Source organism: Diachasmimorpha longicaudata, chromosome 5 (genome assembly GCF_034640455.1).
Source record: "Diachasmimorpha longicaudata isolate KC_UGA_2023 chromosome 5, iyDiaLong2, whole genome shotgun sequence".
Taxonomy (NCBI): Eukaryota; Metazoa; Arthropoda; class Insecta; order Hymenoptera; family Braconidae; genus Diachasmimorpha; species Diachasmimorpha longicaudata.
In genome coordinates, this window is record NC_087229.1 from 5,948,575 (window position 1) to 5,970,954 (window position 22,380).

The 22,380-nt window shown below is 38.4% G+C and overlaps 3 protein-coding genes across 8 annotated transcripts; all 3 read right to left on the bottom strand.

Annotated features, from left to right (window-relative positions):
• Positions 1 to 1,769: 1,769 nt before the first annotated feature.
• LOC135162011 (translation machinery-associated protein 16) lies at positions 1,770 to 3,036 on the bottom strand. The gene is made up of 5 exons (XM_064120054.1): positions 2,877 to 3,036; positions 2,548 to 2,639; positions 2,337 to 2,477; positions 2,119 to 2,261; positions 1,770 to 1,980 (listed from the first exon to the last, which is right to left on the bottom strand). Exons 1-5 carry the CDS (start codon positions 2,877 to 2,879, stop codon positions 1,856 to 1,858), a joined length of 504 nt encoding a protein of 167 aa, XP_063976124.1. The 5' UTR covers positions 2,880 to 3,036; the 3' UTR covers positions 1,770 to 1,855.
• Positions 3,037 to 3,845: 809 nt separating this feature from the next.
• LOC135162050 (scm-like with four MBT domains protein 1) lies at positions 3,846 to 8,679 on the bottom strand. 2 transcript variants are annotated; one of them, XM_064120135.1, is made up of 6 exons: positions 8,661 to 8,679; positions 8,009 to 8,109; positions 7,135 to 7,544; positions 6,842 to 6,931; positions 4,513 to 6,540; positions 3,846 to 4,269 (listed from the first exon to the last, which is right to left on the bottom strand). In XM_064120135.1, exons 2-6 carry the CDS (start codon positions 8,052 to 8,054, stop codon positions 4,114 to 4,116), a joined length of 2,730 nt encoding a protein of 909 aa, XP_063976205.1. In that variant the 5' UTR covers positions 8,055 to 8,109; positions 8,661 to 8,679; the 3' UTR covers positions 3,846 to 4,113. The 2 variants fall into 2 exon arrangements, with proteins under 2 accessions (XP_063976205.1, XP_063976204.1); XM_064120134.1 differs by lacking the exon at positions 8,661 to 8,679 and adding an exon at positions 8,343 to 8,593.
• A 626-nt stretch (positions 8,680 to 9,305) lies between these two features.
• LOC135162706 (high-affinity choline transporter 1-like) lies at positions 9,306 to 21,446 on the bottom strand. Of its 5 annotated transcripts, XM_064121458.1 has the most exons (14): positions 21,257 to 21,446; positions 20,113 to 20,195; positions 19,248 to 19,380; positions 18,985 to 19,170; positions 18,082 to 18,280; positions 16,130 to 16,237; positions 15,801 to 16,029; positions 15,186 to 15,414; positions 14,079 to 14,429; positions 13,921 to 14,024; positions 12,975 to 13,389; positions 12,089 to 12,676; positions 11,371 to 11,561; positions 9,306 to 11,308 (listed from the first exon to the last, which is right to left on the bottom strand). In XM_064121458.1, the coding sequence occupies exons 5-14, from the start codon at positions 18,254 to 18,256 to the stop codon at positions 11,041 to 11,043; spliced, it is 2,658 nt and encodes an 885-aa protein (XP_063977528.1). In that variant the 5' UTR covers positions 18,257 to 18,280; positions 18,985 to 19,170; positions 19,248 to 19,380; positions 20,113 to 20,195; positions 21,257 to 21,446; the 3' UTR covers positions 9,306 to 11,040. The 5 variants fall into 5 exon arrangements, with proteins under 5 accessions (XP_063977528.1, XP_063977530.1, XP_063977529.1 ...); XM_064121460.1 differs by having other exon boundaries at positions 18,985 to 19,380; XM_064121459.1 differs by lacking the exons at positions 20,113 to 20,195; positions 21,257 to 21,446 and having other exon boundaries at positions 19,248 to 19,699.
• Positions 21,447 to 22,380: the final 934 nt, after the last annotated feature.

Sequence of the window (22,380 nt, forward strand, 5' to 3'; positions counted from 1 at the left end):
GTAAGAAAGAAAGGAAATTTCAGGAATTTCTCACTGAGTGCAACGTAACAAGGCGTAACCGTGAGCTTCCTCCTCTTTTCCGGTATTCTGAGTTTCATTCCTTAAATGATGTAACTTGGGAAAATACAGAATAAATGCGAATTGCCGATTTTTTTTATTGCAATATGTTAATTCAGTCGAGATATGGAAACTGGCGGAGGAGATTGGGGAAATGGCCTGGGGGTATACGAGAAGGGAGACGGTTTAACGCACTCAGAGAATAATATAATTTTACCAATGAAAGATTTCTCTAAATAGATTTTTATTTTTTGCTTCCAAGTGGGACCCCTGTAATTAAACAAATTAAAGCTATTTCCGAATTATATCAACTCATCATTCCACCAAACATGATCAATTCATTCCTCATTCCATCTCTGGAAAATCGATACCTTAATTAATTAAAATTTGAAAACCCACAAAAATTTTCAGAGTAGCAAATTTCCTATACAATTTTAAGACAAATCCAATAGAGTTTCCTTACGAATTCGCTAACTGATCGTATGAAATCCCCATTTTCCCCCTGAACAACCAATATCCCCAATTTATTCAAATTGGAGAATCAATCAAAGAAATCAAGAGCAGGGAAATTAGTTCAGGTGATCGTCTCATTCGACTGGAGATCAATAAAAGTTAAAAGAAAGTTATGTTTCCTCTAGAATTCCAATAGCGATCCACCGGAATTCTCCAGCTGTTATTACAAAATTCCCCCCGAGAAACCAATATCATCAATTCATTAGAACTCGGAGGTCAATAAAAATGAAAAGAAAGTTCATCACCAATTATTCCTTCGGAAGGTACCCAGGGTACCGAGAGACCTCGGCAATGTCTGCAGCCTCGTGTATCCCGTATCTAAACATCTATACCTTTACTGACTTTCACTTGATAGTCACTACTTGCTAGTCTCCATCAGGAGCTCCCTCTCACCCCTCGTCATTAGTTTAATTGTGATTGTTGTGTTAAATGACCTGACCGAAAACCCCCACTATTATTTCACTCCTCCTAATTTTTCTTGTCTTCGTTAAGCGGTGAAAATTCAGGGGATTTCGACTAGACAAGAGCCAACTGTCGGATCAAAAAGTGATTCGGGTATCCGGGAATCCAAGGATCCGGGTCAGTGGAACGTAGAGCGCACGTTCTGCTTGCGGTCCTCGGTACGATAATAAATAATGAATAAACGGCTGCGGCAGATACAACGCGTCCCTCTGATCCCACCGTGCGGTATTTCGAATTTCTTTTGAGAATGTGTTCGAGTGAGTTTCACCGGCGAAAAGCCCAGAGGGGATCATTTCGCCTTCCATCATCTCTCATTCTCCTTGATTTTTTTTTCCTTCATTTTTTCGTGTTTGAAGATTAATATGCTACTTATGGTCTGTCAGATGTTGGTCCTGGGAATCGACATTTTTTGGGACAACCCTGGTAGAGAGGGGATAGCGAAATTTCGAGCCATGCGGAGGGGATTTTCACATTCTTTAGATATTTTTGGTGTCTATATTGTACTAATTTCAGTCGAGAGCCAAATTACCGCAGGGAGAGGGTAAAATAGTCACCCCTCGATCCGGGGATAATTTTGTTCTATGAATCTCATAAGCGAGAGGGAATGGCTACATTTTTGTCATGGCGTTTTACTTCCGAATGGAAGTCTGGTGATGGTTATTTTTTCAATCTTGTAATTTTTTTGGGGATCTGGTAGGATATCATGAATGAAACGTGAGCAGAACAACATTTTAAAGCCGAAAATAGGAGGCAGTGAACTTAAAAATATTAATTTATTATATGTACATAATGAGCTTAATATAAAAAACAATTCAATAAATTTTTATATCGAAGCTGGCACATGTTTCCTCCCAAATCGGCGAAAATTGAAATTCGGGAGACAATGAAGGTCCCCATCCCAGTCCCTCAGCATTTTGCATTGGGCAGAAATTAGAATGTTGGGAATTTCTGAAAAAAAAGGATTAAAAAATCTCATTTTCTCGTAAATTTCTCATAAAATGAAAGAAATTAAATTCCATATTATTTTTAGTTTCACATCCCCGTGATGAAGAAGAAGGAAGTTTGCTTGGAAGTAGAATACAATACCTAGTCCAGCCCCATTGTACTCGTCCAGTTCCCTCTCCTTCGTCATCCTCAGGACATCCTCTCGGCTCGTATGACTCCTATTCTTCTTTCCCAGTTTGCTCTCAGCAATTTTAGCCATCTCCTCATCGTGCCTGGCAATGTACCTGCACAAATCAATCGATAAATCTCACCAATCTCAGATAATAACCGTTTATTAGATCGAAATTGAATTTGCCTACTTCTCAAGCAATTCACCGGTTAGACTAGCTGTGTAAGGGCACACGTCTGGCACCATATGTTCCCGCATCCACAGCATTTTTTCTCGTATCAAATTCTGTTTCATTGAACCGGTTTGTTTTGCATTCTCCCTGTTTAACGCTCTGTAATTACACTGATTATGTAACAATGAAGGATATAAAATTTCATTAATCATGGAGAAAGCTCTCGTACTTTTTACTCTTCTTGGCTATTGCAAGAATTTTTCGACTATTAGGGTGTAACAGTTTCTTCTGTTTCGATAATTCCCTCCTCACTGTTGCTGACTGAAACAATAAATGGAATATTTTTACACTTTTTATGAGGTTACCGGTCTATTTAACCCATGGAATTTCACCACATATTATTTTTCATTCAATCCAACAAATTACAAACAACCTGACGAGTTCTAAAAATAAAAAATAAATTACAAATTGTCTAATATCTCCTGAATTTGATTTAATTAGCTAATAACGTCAGTTCAGTATTGAATTATTAAAATACTAAATTGAGTAAGCACTTACCATTTTTGGTGAATATGTTCAGTGATTTTTTAATCCTATCAATGAGAAAATTTGGGTCGAAAATAATTAGTCACAAACGGTATTATAAATTTACAATAGCGAGTAAACGACATCTACAGCTGTTAACCACGTGCAACTAACCTTAAAGGACTAAGATTATTTATTTTTGAGAACCCCTTGAAGAAATATCGACGAGCTCGTGTTCACGACCTGCCTTACCTACGGTACATGCTCGGCTTCAGTTCACGAGCTACAGCTACACAATTTTCTCAGTAGATAAATATATAGATTACTCCCGCGGGTAATTAGCCGAAAACGGGCAGTAATTTAAAAATGAACTTATGTGCTTCCTTTTCCGTCGTTAGTAATCGAGTGTCTTTATTCGTTTTCTATATTGACAATATTTTTTTGCAAGTTAGTCGAAATGTGAGAATTCCTGGACCCTGTCTAACAAATTTCGATAAAGGTCAGGTAATAATTTAGATTGTTGATGTTAATGAGCCTTTCTAATTTCTTTTCATAAGAATAATCATTAGGAGAAAACATTGGCAAAGATCTTAATTTATAGTAATTTTTTAACGTCGTATAACTTACTGCGAAGGACCTCAAGTCATAAACTTTCGCCTATTGGTATAAAATAATAATTCACATTTTATGGACAATATTGAACAGACATTACCAGAGATTATAGGGGAGATTGCTGACACTCAAGAAGCGGCTTCAACCGCAAAATTTCGTGGCAATTTTTGCTCTAGGAGTTTCAGGAACCGAGAAAATCATGAAAAACGTAGGAACCGGGTTAGAAAACTCCCAGAGCCCTATAAAAGTTGAAAATTGTTTCGCAGATTAAATGCCACGTGCTTCGTGGTGATGCTTTACCGACAGACACCTTCACCATCGTAGTTCATGCGGTTGAGCCGCTCCATAAGAACCAGCAATCTCCCCTATAATCTCTGAGACTGCAATTCATTTCTTTCGGACGAATTAATTTATTGATTAATAATAACATTACATGAACATGGATCGAAAATATGTTCTTTTGAGTTCTCATGCTACAACTTATTGTTCTATTTTTGTCTGTTGAAACAAGGAACTTTGAAGCGTTGTTATAAACTTGCTGACTCTTTATGCAATTTTATTCCGAGCTTCTTCACGTGAATCATGTCATTCAGATGCTTAAAGATCATCTCATAAAGTTTATTAGTTATTTATTTTTTACTACTATTTTCATATTCCTTTATTCATTTTCAAATTCACTAATGTGTCGTAAAAAAAATGTCACTTTGACTTGCTCCACGTGTCTACATAGTTTCATTGCTAGACTCGTTCGCAATTTCATGTGTTGAGTCAGTGATGGCAGGTTGAGTAGTAAAAATGCAAGACCATCGATCTCCTGTAAACAAAAAAGTTATTCAATGATTGAATAAATACAAATAAATCAAACATTTCAATAATTAACATGGCATTTGGCCTTGCTTTCACGTGGCGCGATTATTTATTATGAAAAATAAACTTTAACCGCCCACAGCGTCTAGAACCCCAAGAAAAAAAAAATTATACTAACAAGTAGAAATAATAAATTCCCCAAAATATTTTCAATATTCATCTCATTATGAAGTAATAACTTTAACTTTACCTCTTGTTTAACTCGAAACGCAATGTCTTTGCAATCATTCGTTTTCTTCAGATACCTGAAGACGTCGTCAACAGTCCAAAATAGGGGATTGCTATCGAGCTTCCTTGTCTTGGGTCTTCTCTGTTTCTTCTGTCTTTGGATGTACTCGGCATCATCCTCGGAACCTTCAGATTCTCCATCGTCTTCGAAGTCAATGTCTCTATCTCTCTCTTTTTCTTGCTCTTCGTCTCTCTTTCTTCCTTTCCTATTATCAATTTTGCCTAATTTATCGCTAGTACTCATCCCATTAAAACTATCCGGGCTGTCCATAAAAATCTCCTTTTCCTTCCTCTCGTTGAACGAACTCCTGGAGTCCTCTGAAGCATTACTTGACCCCACCTCATTTTTTCTAAATTCTTCCTTTCCTTCTTCCCTCTTCTGAATCATAACATCAATCTCCGATAGCGGTGGCCTATCGTTAACACTCTCTTCGACTTCCTCTGAATGAGTCCTCTCCAGATCTAAAGCTAAGTAATTGATCTCCTCTTCCCTCTCCCCATTATCAGATCCCTCCTTATCCTTAATAGCCCATCGTCCTCGTCTTCTACGTTTCTTCTTTCCCCAGGGTTTTGGTTTTTGCACAAGAATGCTTTCATATCCCTTTGGTTTGCCCCTCTTACCACTCGGAATAGCCACATACTTGTTCTTCGTCATCCTGTTACATTTATCAGGACAATCCACCTCAACCTCCTGAGGTCCAAACAAATTTTGACAGACCATCAGCTTCTTACAAATACTTTTACAGAAATCGGCGACCATTTCCCCCGAAGTCACCACTGCAACATTAGCTCGGTAGGTATTATTTTTGTGTTTGGCCTTGAGGACTTCTAGATGATATCCAGGAGCAGGTTTTGTATCACACTGAAGAACCTTAAGAATCCTAGCACTCCTGTAGCCCACAGAAACAATCATAGACAGAACTTCCCTCATAACTAGAATCACTGGGCCAGGACCAACAGCTTTAGGGAGTGTCGCCAACTTCCCCTTTGATATCATCGGCCCCGTACAACATCGATAATTGAAATAAATCTTTGGACACCAGAGCGACGATCTGGGCTCAGAAATTGGTATATCTAATAACGGTTTTTTTATCTCTCCCTTGTCAGATTTTCCCAGTTTTTTGCACATCTCCAGGTAATCTCGTGGAGGCTTCAGAGGATAATGATTGGACTCACACCAACCAACAGGAAATATATCAAGGGAGTGCATATGCACCATGTGATCCACTCGACAGTCATAATTATCCAAAGAGAGAAACAGTAGATCCTCAATAATTTTCGTAATGTGAGCTGCACAGATGACATTCTCGTTCCTCGGATCCACTGCCTCCAATCTCATTCCTTCCTCAAAACCTGCGTCAATAGCAGACTGACGATGAGGAAATAGATCAGCTCGAGCAGCTTCTGATTCCGTTTCTTTCAGATACTGTTTCCAATCAAAATCCTCGGGATTTGATTTCCAGTTTTTTGGAGGTGACAATTTGATATTATGCCGCTTTGCCCAGTTGATGGGGAAGATATAGGGATGGGTAGAGGTACAAAGCCAACTCGTTTTTTCCTCGTTCTCGTACTTTACCGAATCTATGTCTGGAGTCATGTTGTCCATGTTGTCGATGTTAACGAGGAAATAGGTGTCGTCGTAAACTTTTACTACAGTCGCGGGATATATGCAGGTTCTGTCTATAGGAGAAAGAGCTTCCAGCTTCAGTCCCTGGGTGAATTGATGCTTTGGATGAGAAGGAGGCTCCATGAGAATATTTTCCGGAGGTTGAGACATTTTTTGAGAGGATTCTATCACTTCCTTCCATTCTTCGTAAGAGTGAGACTGGACAATGGATCTCGGGGGTTCTAAGAACCATTTGGAATTAGATCTAGCAGTAAATCCGTAATGGTGAAGTAACTCTGAGGTGCAGAAAATCCAGAATTCTTTGGTATGACTGCTGGGGCTGTCGTAGCGAAGTAACAGCCTTCCTCCAATATTTTCTAGAATCTTGAAAAGAATAATTGTACGTTTAGCCTTACGAAGTGGAATTAAATGCTAAACCAATAGGGCGCCCAGATATATACTTCCGAAAATGGAGTATCATATGAATAATTACTGAGTGTCTACAATTAGAAACAAGAATGTACATCATGTCACACAGATACGTCTAATGAAGGGACTGTGAATTTTCATCAATTTATTCATTATCTAGAGCCAGCCAATCGTCATAAAAATTGGACCCAAAAGATAGTTTGAAATAATATTTATATCAAGAGATGCTTCGTAAATAAAATATTGCTGAACGTACTGTTGCTACCCAGAGTTTGTAGGGATGCTCAAAGTCGCCGAGTTCAATCTTCATATCCTTTTTTATTTTCTCAACCATGCTCAGTCCTTCCTGAAAAAAAATAGAATATTTGTGATGATCTCAATTAAACGCCTGAAGAACATATTCATTATTTAAAAATATATATTGTAGCGAGGTAATTCGGTTATCTCGAGAGGTCTTAATCGCATTCCACTTTGCAGTCATCATCTTCATAATGACCTCATTCCGTTCGATAAATTGATTTCACTTAAATTTGAGTCGTTTGTACTTACTCCACTTAAGAATTCAGATGGAACGGAATTTGCTGTCATCAAAAATTCTGGTAATATCTCTAAACAATCTGGTGATCTCTGAATCACAGCATCAGGGGGTTCCAATCTCCTGTTATTCTTGGAAGACCATCCCAACTCATGTGCGGCCTCTTTAGTAAGATTAAACCAGAACTCCAGTGATCTATCATCACCACCAAAGTACCTGAGCCTCAGAAGAGGTCCACAGGCCATAACAATCGTTGCAATCCAATAAGAAGTATTTCGCTTGTCGCCCTTGGAAGTGGGAACCTCCAAGGACATTCCAATCTCGATGCCATTCTGCAGAGTCAATTCAACGTGAGGAAAATTGATCTGGGGAACTTCGGTTGTTTTGGTAGCATCCAAGTAGTCTTGCCACACGAATTCATCGTCTAAAAAATACATAAAATATTACTATTAATATAAACCAAACCGGACTGCATGGAGCACTTGATAGTGGGATGATTTTTTTAGTAAAATTGGTCTTTTCCAAGACCACATGGATCGGCCTATCCATCACTTCCACATAATTCGATTACGATTTATTGAGCTGTAAAAATTATTGATTTAATAGCCTGATACCGACAATGTTGTGTGTTGCTCTTAGAAAAAATATGGCTCTAGGTCACACGTGCAGGAAACGTCTCTTTTCCATATATTGCAATGAAGAAAATTATTCGATACTCGTCAGAAAATTATATTTTGGTACATCGGAATTATATATCTTGCTTCGACTCATGTTGTAACCCTCTCACGGACCAAAACTATTTTACAACGCCCGTTATGAAATAGATTATTTTTACATTGCACGGTGACATGCCAATTATAAGTTATAACTGTGATGGAAAGTAATTACCATTATCAATGCTGCCATCGTTCTTCCGCTTCATACTCAGGCTCATCTTGGGAGCCCTCGTTCCACGCGAAGAAAATTCAACGTGAAAATCAACTCGAATCCTTAGGACATAAATTCGATATTATAATTTTGTCCAGATACAATAATCGTTACCGACTTTGCAGCCTAAATTTATAATTGAAATAATACTAATGAGTCTCGAAGGTTAGTTTGAACTTATTGAAATGTTAAAATCGTGATTTTTATTGATAAATTCGCTACAGAATATCACAATTTTTTTTTATTTATGCACTTTCCATTTTATTCAATATAGTGGTGCGTTCAGCGCACGTACCCTGCGTTGACTGTGTTATTAAATGACCATAGGTTTGAATTTTACTACAGCACAAACAAACATTTTTCTTTCATTGACAGTTCATTCAAAATAATAAAAAAAAACTCTTCGCCGATAAAAAAAATATTTGTTGTTGAAATTTTGCCAAGTTTCAACGCGAAAAAATCATAACTCGTGTGACGGGCTTTTACACGTTCTATGTCGATATAAACACGTTTCTGCACCTTCTCCCACTACTATCGCGAAAGAAAACAATGAGGATTGAAAAAACTAGAAGTTGTGCTGAATGATTTATTCATAAATAAACGACAAACTAACAAAACATTCTAAGCTCAGTACAAACCGGTGCACGTCTCGTACAAACGATAGAATTAATTCATTTTGGGAAAATGAATTACCTATCGGATGTCTATTATACGAGTCTTACCCCTAGGGTCCCTAGACGTGACGAGCACTGAGTTGTCGCGCACTAGAAGCTCAGCGTTATGTTTAATGGAGCCACGCGCTGACAAATGGCGGCATTTTTCTCATTTTAAAGGGGAAGTGATAGGCAGAGTTGAGGAAGAGCACAGGAGAATGGGATCGGCCAGTGACGAGGTCCATACATAAGTAACTAAATAAGTCATTCGTAATTTTTTTATTTCAAAAAGGAGAAATGCCTAGGGATGTCTTGAAAACTTTTTCTGACTAGGTAGATACGTTTTGATTGATTTAACTAAACGACATCCCAACGAATAAACAAAAAAGATCAAAATTGGTCCACAATTTTTCCGGAAAGCCATTTCAAACCCAATGTTTTTTTTTCAAGGCTATAAGACCTTGATGACCTGAAATTTGGATAAATTTCAGTTTTTTAAATCAATTAAACATAATTATAATCCCCCCGATAACTAATTTTCCCCCGAAAAATGTCGAGGAATTATCACAGAACTATTGGGGAAATTTTAAAAAATGTACAGGCAATTAAGAGAGCTGTTCCAACACTATTTATTCGTCTAAAATAGTCAAATTTACGTATTTCAAACAATATTTCATTGTGATTAAATATTTGATACTGTATTTCCATTAGATGTTGATGCCCAGCTTTGTCATGTAACAATCATTGTCATACATTAATCATTATCATTACATACTCTACTACACCCTAATTTTAAATTCAATTTCGGTTAATTAAATCTACCCCTTATTTACTTAAAATTATCATTGAGATCATTTTACTCGTCTCAGTCTTAAAACTATGGTAATACTGGCACAGGTCTCAGATGTCTTTTTCACCTCTTATTCAACCCTTAATACGAAATTACATAATAGGAGAGGAGGTAGAGTATTGCACAATGTTACTGAACGCATTTTTTCAAGTCTTGGATTCCGTCAATATTTTGGATTTGTTATTCATTCATCCATAGAATGAGTTATGTAAAATGGTTAAGTTAAGAAATACCGAATGACAATTCCAATGTTTCGATTATTGATGGAGTATCATGTCTAAATATTACTCCAAGAGATGTTAATTGTCAAAATATTACTGGCCAATACCTCACGCGAAAATGTTATCATGATCATATTGTTAACTGAAATATCTTTCCCCAGTATGCTTTCACTTTGGTTTCATTTGAATTTGGTAACAATAAATAACAATCGTGTATTTTTTAATAATTCATAATGTTCAATAATAAACAATAAGAATAATAGATAATTCGTCTGAAAGTCCCAGTTTCTTTTAAAATAATTATTATGAGGCGTAGCTTATTAATATTTAGACATGTAACCGTTAGTAGAGTGAGCACGATGTGCAATGTACATTTATGGAATGAAATAGTTGAAATTTGAGTGTTGATTAACATTGGTCTTCCTCTCTACCGGCAATTATTATACATTGAGCTTGAGGATTACACCTATATAAATACAAATTACGATGTTTCTACTGGATAACCATTCTTTTTTGCCTAGGTATATTGTAAATCCCGTCGAAATTAAGTAAACACTATATAATTTTGTACAATTACTGCCTCAGTGCAAAAATATCATATATCAATTGATTATCATCTTCATTCTTTCATTGGACGTTCTCGTTAGACACAACGCGTGTTCCATAATTTTTTTTTTTCGTTTAGAAAAACCATTTTTCAACCATCGTTTGATTATCTTTACAATTACATTTTGCATTCCTTCTAGGTATTAATATTACTTTAACTATACTTTGGAGAGTTTAATTTTAATTCGTCTGTACACAATAGACTGGAGAGTGGGGACTAAATTTTGGTCTTATTTTGCTCCATGTTCATTTTTCGCACCATTCCGTTCTGTCCCACTCTCTTATATTTTTAAGAACTACATTTAAGTATTTTATCAATTTTGTTAGTAAAAAATCATACAATCCAATTATTGATATTTCAATCAACCATTGGAACTCCAAACTCATTATCAAAATTTTCCATTACATTCACTTGAATTTTGAATAAATGAAAAATGTAAAAATAAATGCGGATCTGAATGATCATCACTATCATCATCATGATCTACCAATAATTAAACATCGAATAAATATAAATCCATTGGGTCTTTAGTAATAAAATGTTACCTCAATTTGTCATTTACTACAAATTGTCAGGATATTTTCCTTGAATTTCCGGCATAATTTCCTAACAGTGAACCCTTGAGGGGCGGGATGAGCATCAATATTATGACTTCGATGTAATTAAAATCTACTAATAGCCTCATCATCACTAACAAAGTAATTCCCACTGGTGACAGCAGATCCATACATACTATACGTGGGACTGAGAACTAATCCCCTTCCGCAGAATCCTTTATCGTCGGCAACTGAAGAGTGTCGAGCTATCGTTCCGTTGGCTTTCTTCTCCTTCTTCAGGGTCATTCTGCACTCATCGGTTCTTAGAGGCATCGAGGGATACGCAGGCTGCCTCGCTAATGTCGTCAGGGCTCTATCTCCCGTCTCGTTGAAACTACAGGGTTAAAGAGAAAGATTATGCTTGAGGTAGTGAGTATGACACGAGGGAGAAATTACCTGTGGTGTCTAACGATCCCTCGTTTTATCCTGCAGTGCTCATTTCCGGAACCACCGACAGCAGTTCCATGAATTTTACAAGCTTCCAGTCCGGGAACGGGGGATAACGAGGTAGGACCGTATGACCCACCACTCTGACGACGATCTAGAATGTGAACCAGCTCCACTGAGGGGGTCGGTGAAAACGTGCCCTGGAGACAGTGAAATGAGAGAGGTGAGACCCTTTTTCTGGTATTCGTTCGTTTGAAGTTAGTAAATAAATAGGATGGGGCCAGAGGACCTTAGGGTCTTTTATCATGTCCTGGTTCCTTGGCGATATCTTAGACTGTCGTTATCTACAATTCTCTCGAACTAACTTATAACCCATTCCGCACGTCGTGAGTTCTTTTCCCTACGATGAGAAACGCTTTCATCGTCAGGAGTCGAACCCCCGCTCATGGGGTCAGTGGGCTAAACACTAGACCAATGACGTCCTGTCTTTTTTGTTTAATGTATTATTTTAATTGTGAAGTTATACCGTCAGACGGGATAAAATGAGAATATCAACTTTCTCATCTTGTCTCGTTGACTCTCGTGCCGTTTTTTTCGTTCTCTGGGAAAGGTGTGATTATTTGGTTATCAGACCCACCCTATTCCCTGGAATTTCTTTTTTCATAATTTTTTTTGTCACCATCTACATGTTTTTTTAAAGAAAAAGGAATCAATAAATTATATTTACGTGAGATGGTCTCCTCAAAGGAGTCGGTCCATCCATTCCAACGAGTTTAACACCGACGACATTCTTCTTCACAATTCCCCCAGGTGTCTCCTGCACATTGAGGTTCAGATTGAGATTGAGCTCCAATGAACTTCTATCAGCAATTCGTTCAATTTCCCTGGCCTTCTCGATGTTCGTCAATTTCCCGTAAGTATGATTACAAGTTTGCGATGGTGTTGCACATACTGCATTGGTATTGGTGAGTCTGATGGCATTGGTTTGTGCCTCGTTTGACATCAGCACTTGGCCAAGTGGTGTAGCTGTTAAATTTCTTACACCGAGTATTTGACCGTCAACGTTATTGAGCTGTGAATGCTGGGAATGCTGGACCCTGTTACGACCTGGTGTCTGAGTAACATTCTTCGGAAAGGGCCGGTTCATTCGCGATATTGGGGTATTGTGGACACTCATGCCACGTCTCAATGTAAAATCCGGCCGTTCAGTGAAGCTACCGTAGTGGGTATTGGTTTCTTCAGAGTGAGAATCCTCGTAACTGGGTCGATCTGTATCGTCCTGACTGTCTGTCGAGTCTCTTCCCGCTGAGCTCTCCTGTATTTATAGGCAATTCAATCAATATTGGTTTTGAGTGGAATTCGAATGAAAAAAAATGATATTTCTTTTCAACGAATTTTTATATGTCAATATCAATTGAACTGTATTATTTTGAAAAAAAATGGTTACTGGTGGCCTTCAAGGGCTCTGACTTCACCTCGAGGGCAATCCGTCAAGCCAAACGAATATTTTAAAAAATCCTGATTTAGTCGTGTAACTGTTCATGTTCAACACAAAATTCGATGAAGTTATGCATTTTCGGAAACAAATTAGAATTCTTTTTTTCGATACTTACGTGCATTGCCGAATCTATGAGTAGAAGAGCAGCTCCAGAGCTGCTCTGAGCGACGCCCTGCTCCTTTGATTTGCTGCTGGTGTAGATCCCCAGGAAGTCACAACATCTGGGACAAGTATCTCTACCTCCTCCGAAGAGGCCTCGCGTAATTGAGCTTACGAGTAATGACCCCACGATTGCGGATAACATGGCAGTAGTTCTGAATGGAAATTTTTGGCTCTGGGTTCTCGGATCGAAATAGGGATATTTGATGAGGGGTGGAAGTGCCAGGGTAGCCTCTCCACCCCCGATTCGCAGACACAGAGATATTAGGTAGCCGGCAAGACATCCGTAGGCGTCTACGTACGAGGGCCAATGGAGGACCGCCAACAGTTGTGGGAAGAGAACGACGTAAACCAGATCTGACGATAAAAATCTGTCCAGGGAAATTAGTCTCAATAATTCGCATCAATTATTCGCCAATTGAAAAAACATGAATTAATAGAAGCGATATTTCAAGGCATAAATTAATAAACAAACAGAATAAATCTTCATTTAAATTAGGCAATTAGTCTCGATATTTTTCATGAATTATTCACAAATCGAGAAAATTAAAAATTACCCTGAAAAACAATATATAGACGACCTGCTGGAAATGCTCCAACATAACGAGCAATATTTTGCTGCTGAATTGTCAATTAAATCGAATCGAGTTTGATCGACTAGTGGGAATTCTCCCAGAACAGAGGTATCATAAAACTATAAAACAGCAAGATTATCACCGAAGTTATTTCTAATCTCAAAGGCATCCAATGGCCAATCCTGCAATTTTCCAAACAAAATTAAACAACCAATACTCTTTTTTACGAAACAACTTTATCGAACCTCCCTATAAATTTGGCACAACGTAACCGAAATTACATCAATGAATCTATTTATCTAATAAAGTATATGCATCATTACTCACGAAAGATAATAGACACTTCTGGCCATCAGAGCCACCCCGGCAGCAACCCCCGTTACCATGAGCAAAGTAATTCGCAGAACCCATCCAATTTCTCTCTCAGAAGCCTGAAACAAATACCGATGCAATCCCCACGATCATAAATAGAATACACTATTTACCTTCGGTCTAATTGCCATTATGTAAATGTTCCTGGTGAACATACTGCTGCTGGAGAGTACACTGGAATTTGCTGAAGCGAGAATAGTCACTGATATTGTACCCAAACCGACAAATGCAACCCATTGAGGTGTCAGGTGCTTCAAGACAATTGGGAAAATTGAACCACCGTCGAGACTGGGAAATGTCATTGTCCGATTGAATCCATCAATGAGGGACCAGTCTGTACCTCTCGCTACTAGTCCAATTATTGCTGAGGGAAGGGCTACTACCAGGCAGCAGATCATTGAACTCACTGAAGCGGTTTTTGCCAGGGAGATGGTTTTTATATTGGCAATGCGTTGGAAAAAACTCTGTGAATTTTAAATTTTGATAAAACAATTGAACTACGTAATGATATAGTTGGCTTCCGAATATATGTCCCATTGGGTTTCAGCATTGGACCGGCCATGAATTCTGACGTCTGGAAGTAGTTCTTATATCGTCCCCTGTGACTGAGAAGAGAGGAGAGGATCATGCAATTATATATTTTTAATGAACCAGTGGATCAAGTGTGTTCTAGCCAGAATGTGGGATAAATCTCAAGGATCTTTCGAAATGACGTACCAAGAGAATTGTGCGATTCATAAAAATTCCAACAACAATGGTAGAAAGAAAAGTGGAAAATAAACAGCCCGGGGGGTAATAGAGAAATAAAAATTGAGTTTTTGTCACTCAGTCCGTGAAGCAGGGTTTTATGGTCGCGCAGCGGCTATCAAACTCTGCTCACAGACTGAATAAGAAAAAGAACTTTTCTGACGACTGTGGGAAATCACAATCGCTAGGAAAGTTCCTTACGGCCAAGTGATGAGATGTACTATTTTGTCAGTTCGTGAAACAACACTTCGTGGACAGTTGACTATGTCTTCAGAATAGTACCACTGAATGTCAGTCCAATGCTGGAACAGAATGCGTCATTTCTCTGGAAGCCAATTATATAATTAACCATGGCCTCGAAGGTCATGTTCATTTAGATAAATTACTAGCAAATAACAATAAATTAAATTTATTTGTACATTTATTATCTATCTAACCGGATAGTCGGATAATAGACCGGAGCTTGTCCTTACCTGCCAGGGTATGCCACCGAACATTAGAAGAAACATTCCGTCTATCCACTCAGCCAGATCTCTAGTTTGCACTTCACCCAGCCAATCTTTTCGCCCCAAGTTTCTCTCTAACGACACCACTGGGTTCAACATTGCGTATGGAGTGCTAATTGCCAAACCAAGCGTTATACAGGCCAACTGGAGAGCATCTGCTGACGCCGGGGTGTATAGACCACCAAAAATTGTGTACCTAAAACACGTTTATCTCCATTAAATTTAGAGGAAAGGAAAATTAACGTAGCTCGCGACCAGAAGTCTTTTCATGCACTTGGGTCTCTGCGTGGAATTTTTTTAAGTTACTCTTTATTTTTTTAGCCATATTTTCTGCTCGAATAACTAACAAATTATTTGGCTTATCCTTTCTAAAATCTTTATCTGAATCGATTGAGATAGATGACGATATTTTAATGTACAATTTCCCAAACGATTCCGTAATTAATCAGGGAATCGAGAGTTCCATTATTATTAGTAAATCTTTCTTTCCATATGAGGAAAATCATACGCTGTGGCCTTTCCCTCATGTGATGAGGAATCTAGGATTTAATGGTGATTTAATTCGTGGGGATGTGAACTTACACGAGCAGCATTAAAGCAGAAGTGCCGACACTGAATTTCGCCTCAATCCCGGCGACAACACTGAGAGTATTGGCGAGTGCCTTGAGCACAGCAGCCGACCATAAAATATCACCGATGACTGCTGGAAGAAAGAGTAAACCACCGAGCTTTGCACCGTATCTCTGTTGAAATGGATCGAGCATAGTCACGTATTCGGCTTTTCTCATGGGTTTCACGAAGATGAGGCCACCTGGGGCAGTGAAAATTGCTCATGTTTCGCTTGTAAAAGTCAAGTGGGTTTCAGTATCAGAATACATGCATTAAATTTTTTTTTTAGCTTTTAAATTTACCCAAGAGGAGGCTGAGGCTGTAGCCAATTGGAACCTGGCACCACACCAAACCCCTGGTGAACATTGATTCCGCCGTGCCGTGAACGAATACACCCCCGACCCATGTCGCTGAACGCGTTGGGAAAGAACATTCAATTATTTCAGCTGTTGCGAGAATGTCATGAACCGTAGGAATTTTAATGATTCAGAGTGCTGGAGGGGGATGGGGATGAGGGATTCTTGGGACATTGGGATTTATTAACGCGAAGAGGTTGTTTGATCAAAAGTTTTGAGGTAAAACTTGCGTTTATAAAATATCTACGAAGAAAAAAAAATTATCCAACAAGTCAGACAAGTATCATTCTTTTTCAACAGAGAAAAAATTAAATCATTTTTGGGTTTTACAATCACGTTATTTTGTGCGACTATTTAAGTCCGTTGACGATTCCAATCAATCATAGAATTTCCATTCTTTAGATATTTTTTCTCTCAATACAAAAATGAGAAAATACTGTTTTAAACAAACTAAACAGAATAACTGTTTAAATTCATATTTCTATTTCCGGAAAAATCTGACTGAATCATCTCCCATTCTCTTCATCCCTCCAATCCACTGTTTCTCCACCCTCTTGACTCACAGATAGTGCCATTCATGGAAATGTAATATATATCGGTCCGAAAAAAATACTGAACAGCGAGAGCTGATGGAAAGAGTGAGAAAGTAGTGTGTGTACTTTACAGGGCTTTTTTTTATTCGTGTTCCGCGGGGCTTTGCATTCATGAGTGTTCATTAACGTAATGGGTAGTTTAAAAAGCCCGCGGTTATCCCGGAGGCTGACCTCCACTCGGGGTTGAAGAGGTACTGAGGGAAAAAAGAGAGATTACACCGGTCGATTTCCTTCCTTCCTCTCCCCAAGACATGACGAAGTGTTGTATTATCAGGCCTCCAATGATGCCAAGTATAATAGATCGCAGTGGAGATTCACCGATGTCGCGATTTCTTTATTGAAAATTTCGTGGCCCAGACGTCTTATCCCCCGGGGAAATCTCGTATACGCAAGCACCAGTCCATTGAGACTTGTGCGCCTCATTGTTGCCACAAGTAGGCACCCCCGTTTTATTGCCAACTTATTTGGGTAATTTTTTTCCCTCGACGATTATTCAACCGGAAACAGCTTTATTTCCTTAATTAAGAAACTCTCAGCTTCCTCTCCAGGGAGCGGGCTAATTAATGCGAATTAGGGGCCAACCTCCTGCGTTCTTCTTTCACTTCTTATTATTATATCTACAGCGAAGTTTTTCATTCTCTTTCTAGTTCTCGCTATTTCAGTTTGTATTTCAAAGGTGAATATTTGCTTTACGCTTTTTTTACCTCCGTCAAGTTGCTCCAGCTCTGGGCAATCAACTCTCTTTTTTTGGGCTTGAGGGAAACAAAAGTTATAATCTTCTGCCGTCGAATGGAGTTCTGAAGATCCAGTTTTCTTTATATTACAAGATTTTTTTCACTTTAAGCCTTAAAATAAATTTTGAATCATTGGGAGCGTTACAGTGCGCCCCTGGGAAAAATTATTTTAATTGAATAACATACTTTATTCAATTTTATTTCTTGGTTTCAAGAATACGAGAACTCATGGACTTCAAGGACTTAACGTCATCTATTTATTTCGATAAGAAAATATTCAGCTGAATCAAATAAAGTATTTATTATTGTTGAGTAAACTTTTTTCAGATCGAACTAAATAATTTATGTTTTTCACATTCATATTTTATCAGAATCAAATAAATGCGTTACTCAGTCCAAATTAATTTTCTGTAAAATTTGTCGGTATTCCGATGATATTCTTTATACGTGATTTAATCACAAGATCTGGAGGCATTCAGAAAGTATTTTATTGAACTCTTTATTACTATCGTGCACCGAGTCAGTATGATTTATGATTGGATATCTCTGATAAATGACATTGGATACTTACCAACGAGTGTAAAGGTTCCCAGTAGCAGGCCGAGACCGCGGTTGGCGAGGATCAAGTCATCCAGGGATTTTCCTTGGACTTTTTTACGCTTCGAGGCTGCCGCCCAGACACTAATACTCAGGACAGCAGTGTAAAAAACACCTATCCCGGCAACCCCAGCCGCGTAAAGCCCCATCTCGATAAATCCACCTTCTTAGGTCTATTAAAAATAAAGGGATAATATTGTGTAGAGAGTAAATAGGCACTCGAAGGACTATTGATTCTTCTTCCTCATGCGGAGAGAAATTTTTTTGCATGTTTTTTCTTCTGACTCTTTGTGCGAGCTCTCTTTGACTACAGAGTCAATTTATGAGGCTTTCACATTCAACGGATCAAGCTCTCTGTCAATATTTACCGATTTCTCGTGTCGCGATTGGATAACAAAATATTTCCGGTATTTACATTATCAAACAATATTTTAATTCAACGATATGGTAACTCCATAGTAGTTCTGTGGATTTTATAGTTTTTAATGCTTTTAAACGACAGCGTTTTCGGCCCTCAAATTTAATGGTATTTTTTTTGTGTTATAGTATGGCTGTGTGCGATGTCAAAAGTTCGAATAGGCAATTTTTATGTGACGTCGGTTTGTGCGTGTGCATGTGTAGCTTGATCGTCGATCAAGATTCACTAAATACTAATTAATTACAATTATTACAATTAATTACAATAAAGAAATTAATATTCAGTCTCTGCCTGAACACTAAATACTTGAACAGTTACTGGGTAGTTTATTGTCCTAAATACTAAATACTTTTTCATTCAACATTTACCTCAGCAACAAATACTAGATACAAAATTATTTAGCTCGGTTTGACCCGGTTGTGTCGAGTTCATCCAAATAAACCCTCAGGTAAAATTTACCCTCCAAGATAATTCCATCGAAGGCCTATCTTCCAATCATTACTTTGAAAATTCTCGCGCAAAGATTTTTGTATTTAATATCTCAACGACGACATAACTATCATTAGATGATATTAACAATATTCAAGGCAGCCATTGCAGTTGAATGACAAGTGGGGTCAGGTCACGACCCAGCCTCATCCTCACCTGAAAGTTCAAACTCTCTCAACATTGATAATTTTTTTATTTTGTTTTCCACCTCTATCCTCTAATGGCTTTCGTACCTGACACTATTTCTGTCATTCTCTCGACGATAAATGCAAGTGAACTATTTCCGAGTGTGGATTACTCTCGACCACCCCCTTCCACCCGGAAAGTTCACGGGTCAGAATGAATCTGTCTGTTCCACATGCTGGCCTGACAGAAATGGATTGCTAAATGTTATTCACGTATTCATGGTCACTACGAATTATTCCTCTATTACCGTTCCACCTAAGACAGATTGGATTTTTCAAATCGTGATGGGAACGGCGCGATAATGATATTCAATATTTACGCCCAGTGATTTTTTTGTTTAAATTAAATAAACTTTATCGGGCTTGAATGGGTGAATTTAACGAATTCTATTAATTGTCGTTAATTTCAATTAGTGTTGTTCAATAAGAAAACAAATCCAATAGAGTTAATCGGACCCTGTCCACACGGTATGATGCAATAATATATTACGCAACAAGTACCGTAAAGATTTTTCCGCGAATATGACCCTTGGAAAAGTCACCGCAAGCTCTAAAATCTGCACGTCACGCTTTCATACAAAATGTCACATTAGAACGTGCGTAAAACTGAATCACGCGTGCGTTAAAAGTGAATAACGCGTGAGGAACTCGCCGTTTACCGCACGGCAGCATGTGAAAGTATTTAATTTTGTTGTGTTCATTAGTTGTATAATAAATTTTCCATAAAACGGTCACGATTTCCGGTTATAAAGCCCGTAAACTATAATCCTGACTCGTGACTTCATAAACTTTGCAAACACGGTGAATTGCGGCTTGTGCTGTGGCATTTAAACGGCCGTGGGATTTTCCCTGGAGATAATTAATCCGGATGGCCTGACGCCAGAATTACATACATATATGGGATTAATGCTACCTTGGTACTTGGAGTATCTCGTGCAAGAGGATGTGAAAATCAATCGATTAGTTCCGTTCATCCTGGTCCTCATGCTTGATCGGCTTTGTAATATAGTCCATCAAGGATGCATGTAATGATTTTTTCAGGAATTACACAGAACAACGGAATTATTCATCAATTACAGGGGATTGGATGGAGACCCTTCGTCGAGGGGAGGACGAATAATTTGAGTGGTGAATGCAAATGAAAAGTTGTCTGCGTACAAACTAGACTTGTGGTAACAGAATCCCTTTATCTGGTTCCGGACAAATTGCTGGAAAGCATGGAGCAATGGCTCCGGAAGCGTCATATAAGATAGGGGGTGAATATTCATAGTTATTTGACCCTGGAGTCACTGTCGCAATTGTACACCCTGCATTGACATTACCAAGGGGAAAATGAAACATTCATTATTTATCAGACAATTGCGGAAAAATTTTACCCTGGGAATCCTTCTCCATATAAACCACTTATCATAATTAATTACAGGAAAATGAACTTTGGACAAAAAATCTAGTGCGTTATCTAGGAAAAATTTCAATCTTTTGATTGTGAAAAAATCCAATGCTGTTAAGACAACATTTCTGGGGGTTTCTAGAAAATTTTTGCACAAGTTCTGAAAAAATGAAGATTTGGAATCCAGCACTGGATTTTTTTCTGGCCAAAATACTTTGCCCCTCTATTGCTGCGCTGCCACCAGAATTTTCTTAGAAAGTTCTCTTCGCATATGGGTATTGAAAACAAATTGGATAACGCATTATTGGAGTGTATTAATAGCACCGTAGGAGGTCGATGGTGCGTTGAAGGGGATTTAAAGTATCCTGAATTCAATGAGATAAATCGACAGCAAACACGGGGTGTCGCTATTGAGTATTCAATGGAAAAATATAGGCCGGATACTCGAGTCCCTCAGTTGCAGTGAGTTTAATTCTATGAGCTCATGGGCAAACAGCATTGAAGCTATCGCAATTGTCCTCGACATTTCCAGAAAATTCACCTCTGACGAATAAAAGTATCTCAGAGCGCATATTCACTCAGCAATTGAAATAAAATAAATTTCTCGACTTTGGGCATTTTGCAAATGCTTCTGATATGAATAAATAATTTACAAATTTTTTATTACCTCCAGACTCCTATTGGAGTCCCCAAGTGTCTCAGGTCGTCATGCTAAATAGCCGTCATCACCGCTTCTAATTTACTATATTTCATTAAACTGTTAATACTAAACAACTACGATAATATTGTTTACAGAATATCTATAACAAGATGGGATTGTTGCACTAGACATACGGGCGTGCGACTGAATGCCAGTATCTCCAGCATCCAATGCTGGACCACCCGAGGGGTGGAAGAGCTGTTGGAGAAGGGGTGGGATAAGATATCCACGTGCAGGGGGTTGTCGGTTGTATTGATCTGTCCGCGCAAACTCCTGGCAACTTTTAGTTTTACCTCACACATATTCCACCCCTCAACGCACTCTTTCAGATTCCCTGTATCCGGAGAGTGGAGCTTTACTCGTAGAAATCACCCCCCTCGACATCCACCCCCGCTCCCCGACCTCTCCTAAGCCTCTTCAGTTTTCTGTTGTACGACTCGTTCGAACTGAAAACACAGGAGAAAACTTTTCATCACTGCATTATCTGTATTCTCAACACCTTCGAACTCAACCCCCTTCCAAGCATCTTCGACGACGTATGCTCAAGTTATAATGGGCTAATCGAATTTACCCCATCCATGACCTTACCTCTCAACATCCACCTGCATATTTTATGGTAAACCTTCGATGAGTTAGGTGGGTAATTGTGTCATTCGTTCGGGTAGTGGATGCCACTCATCACCCATTAAACGAGGATAAATTTAGGGGAAGGGTCTGGTAGAAAAAAAATGGCATGTCAGGGATAGTTAATCATGAATTTTCAGTACAGTGGCACGGAAGGTGTTTTACGGATTGAAAAATTATGGAATTCAAATGAATTCATAAGAAAAAATGAATTCATTCATTCATTTGAATTTTTTTTTGCTGAATTTCATTTTTCGGTACGATGTACGGGAAGTGAGGTTTTCGTACGCGGAACGTGCAGAAAATGTCGTTTTACCCACTGTACGTCGAAAAAGGGTGTTTGGGGAGCAAAAGGTTTACATTACGAGCTGAAGGGAAATTATGGAATTTCACGAGGCAAAAATAATTTTTTTACTTGTTGCGAACAAAATTTTTGGTGCATTGAAAGGAGTTGAAGAAGAGGGAGA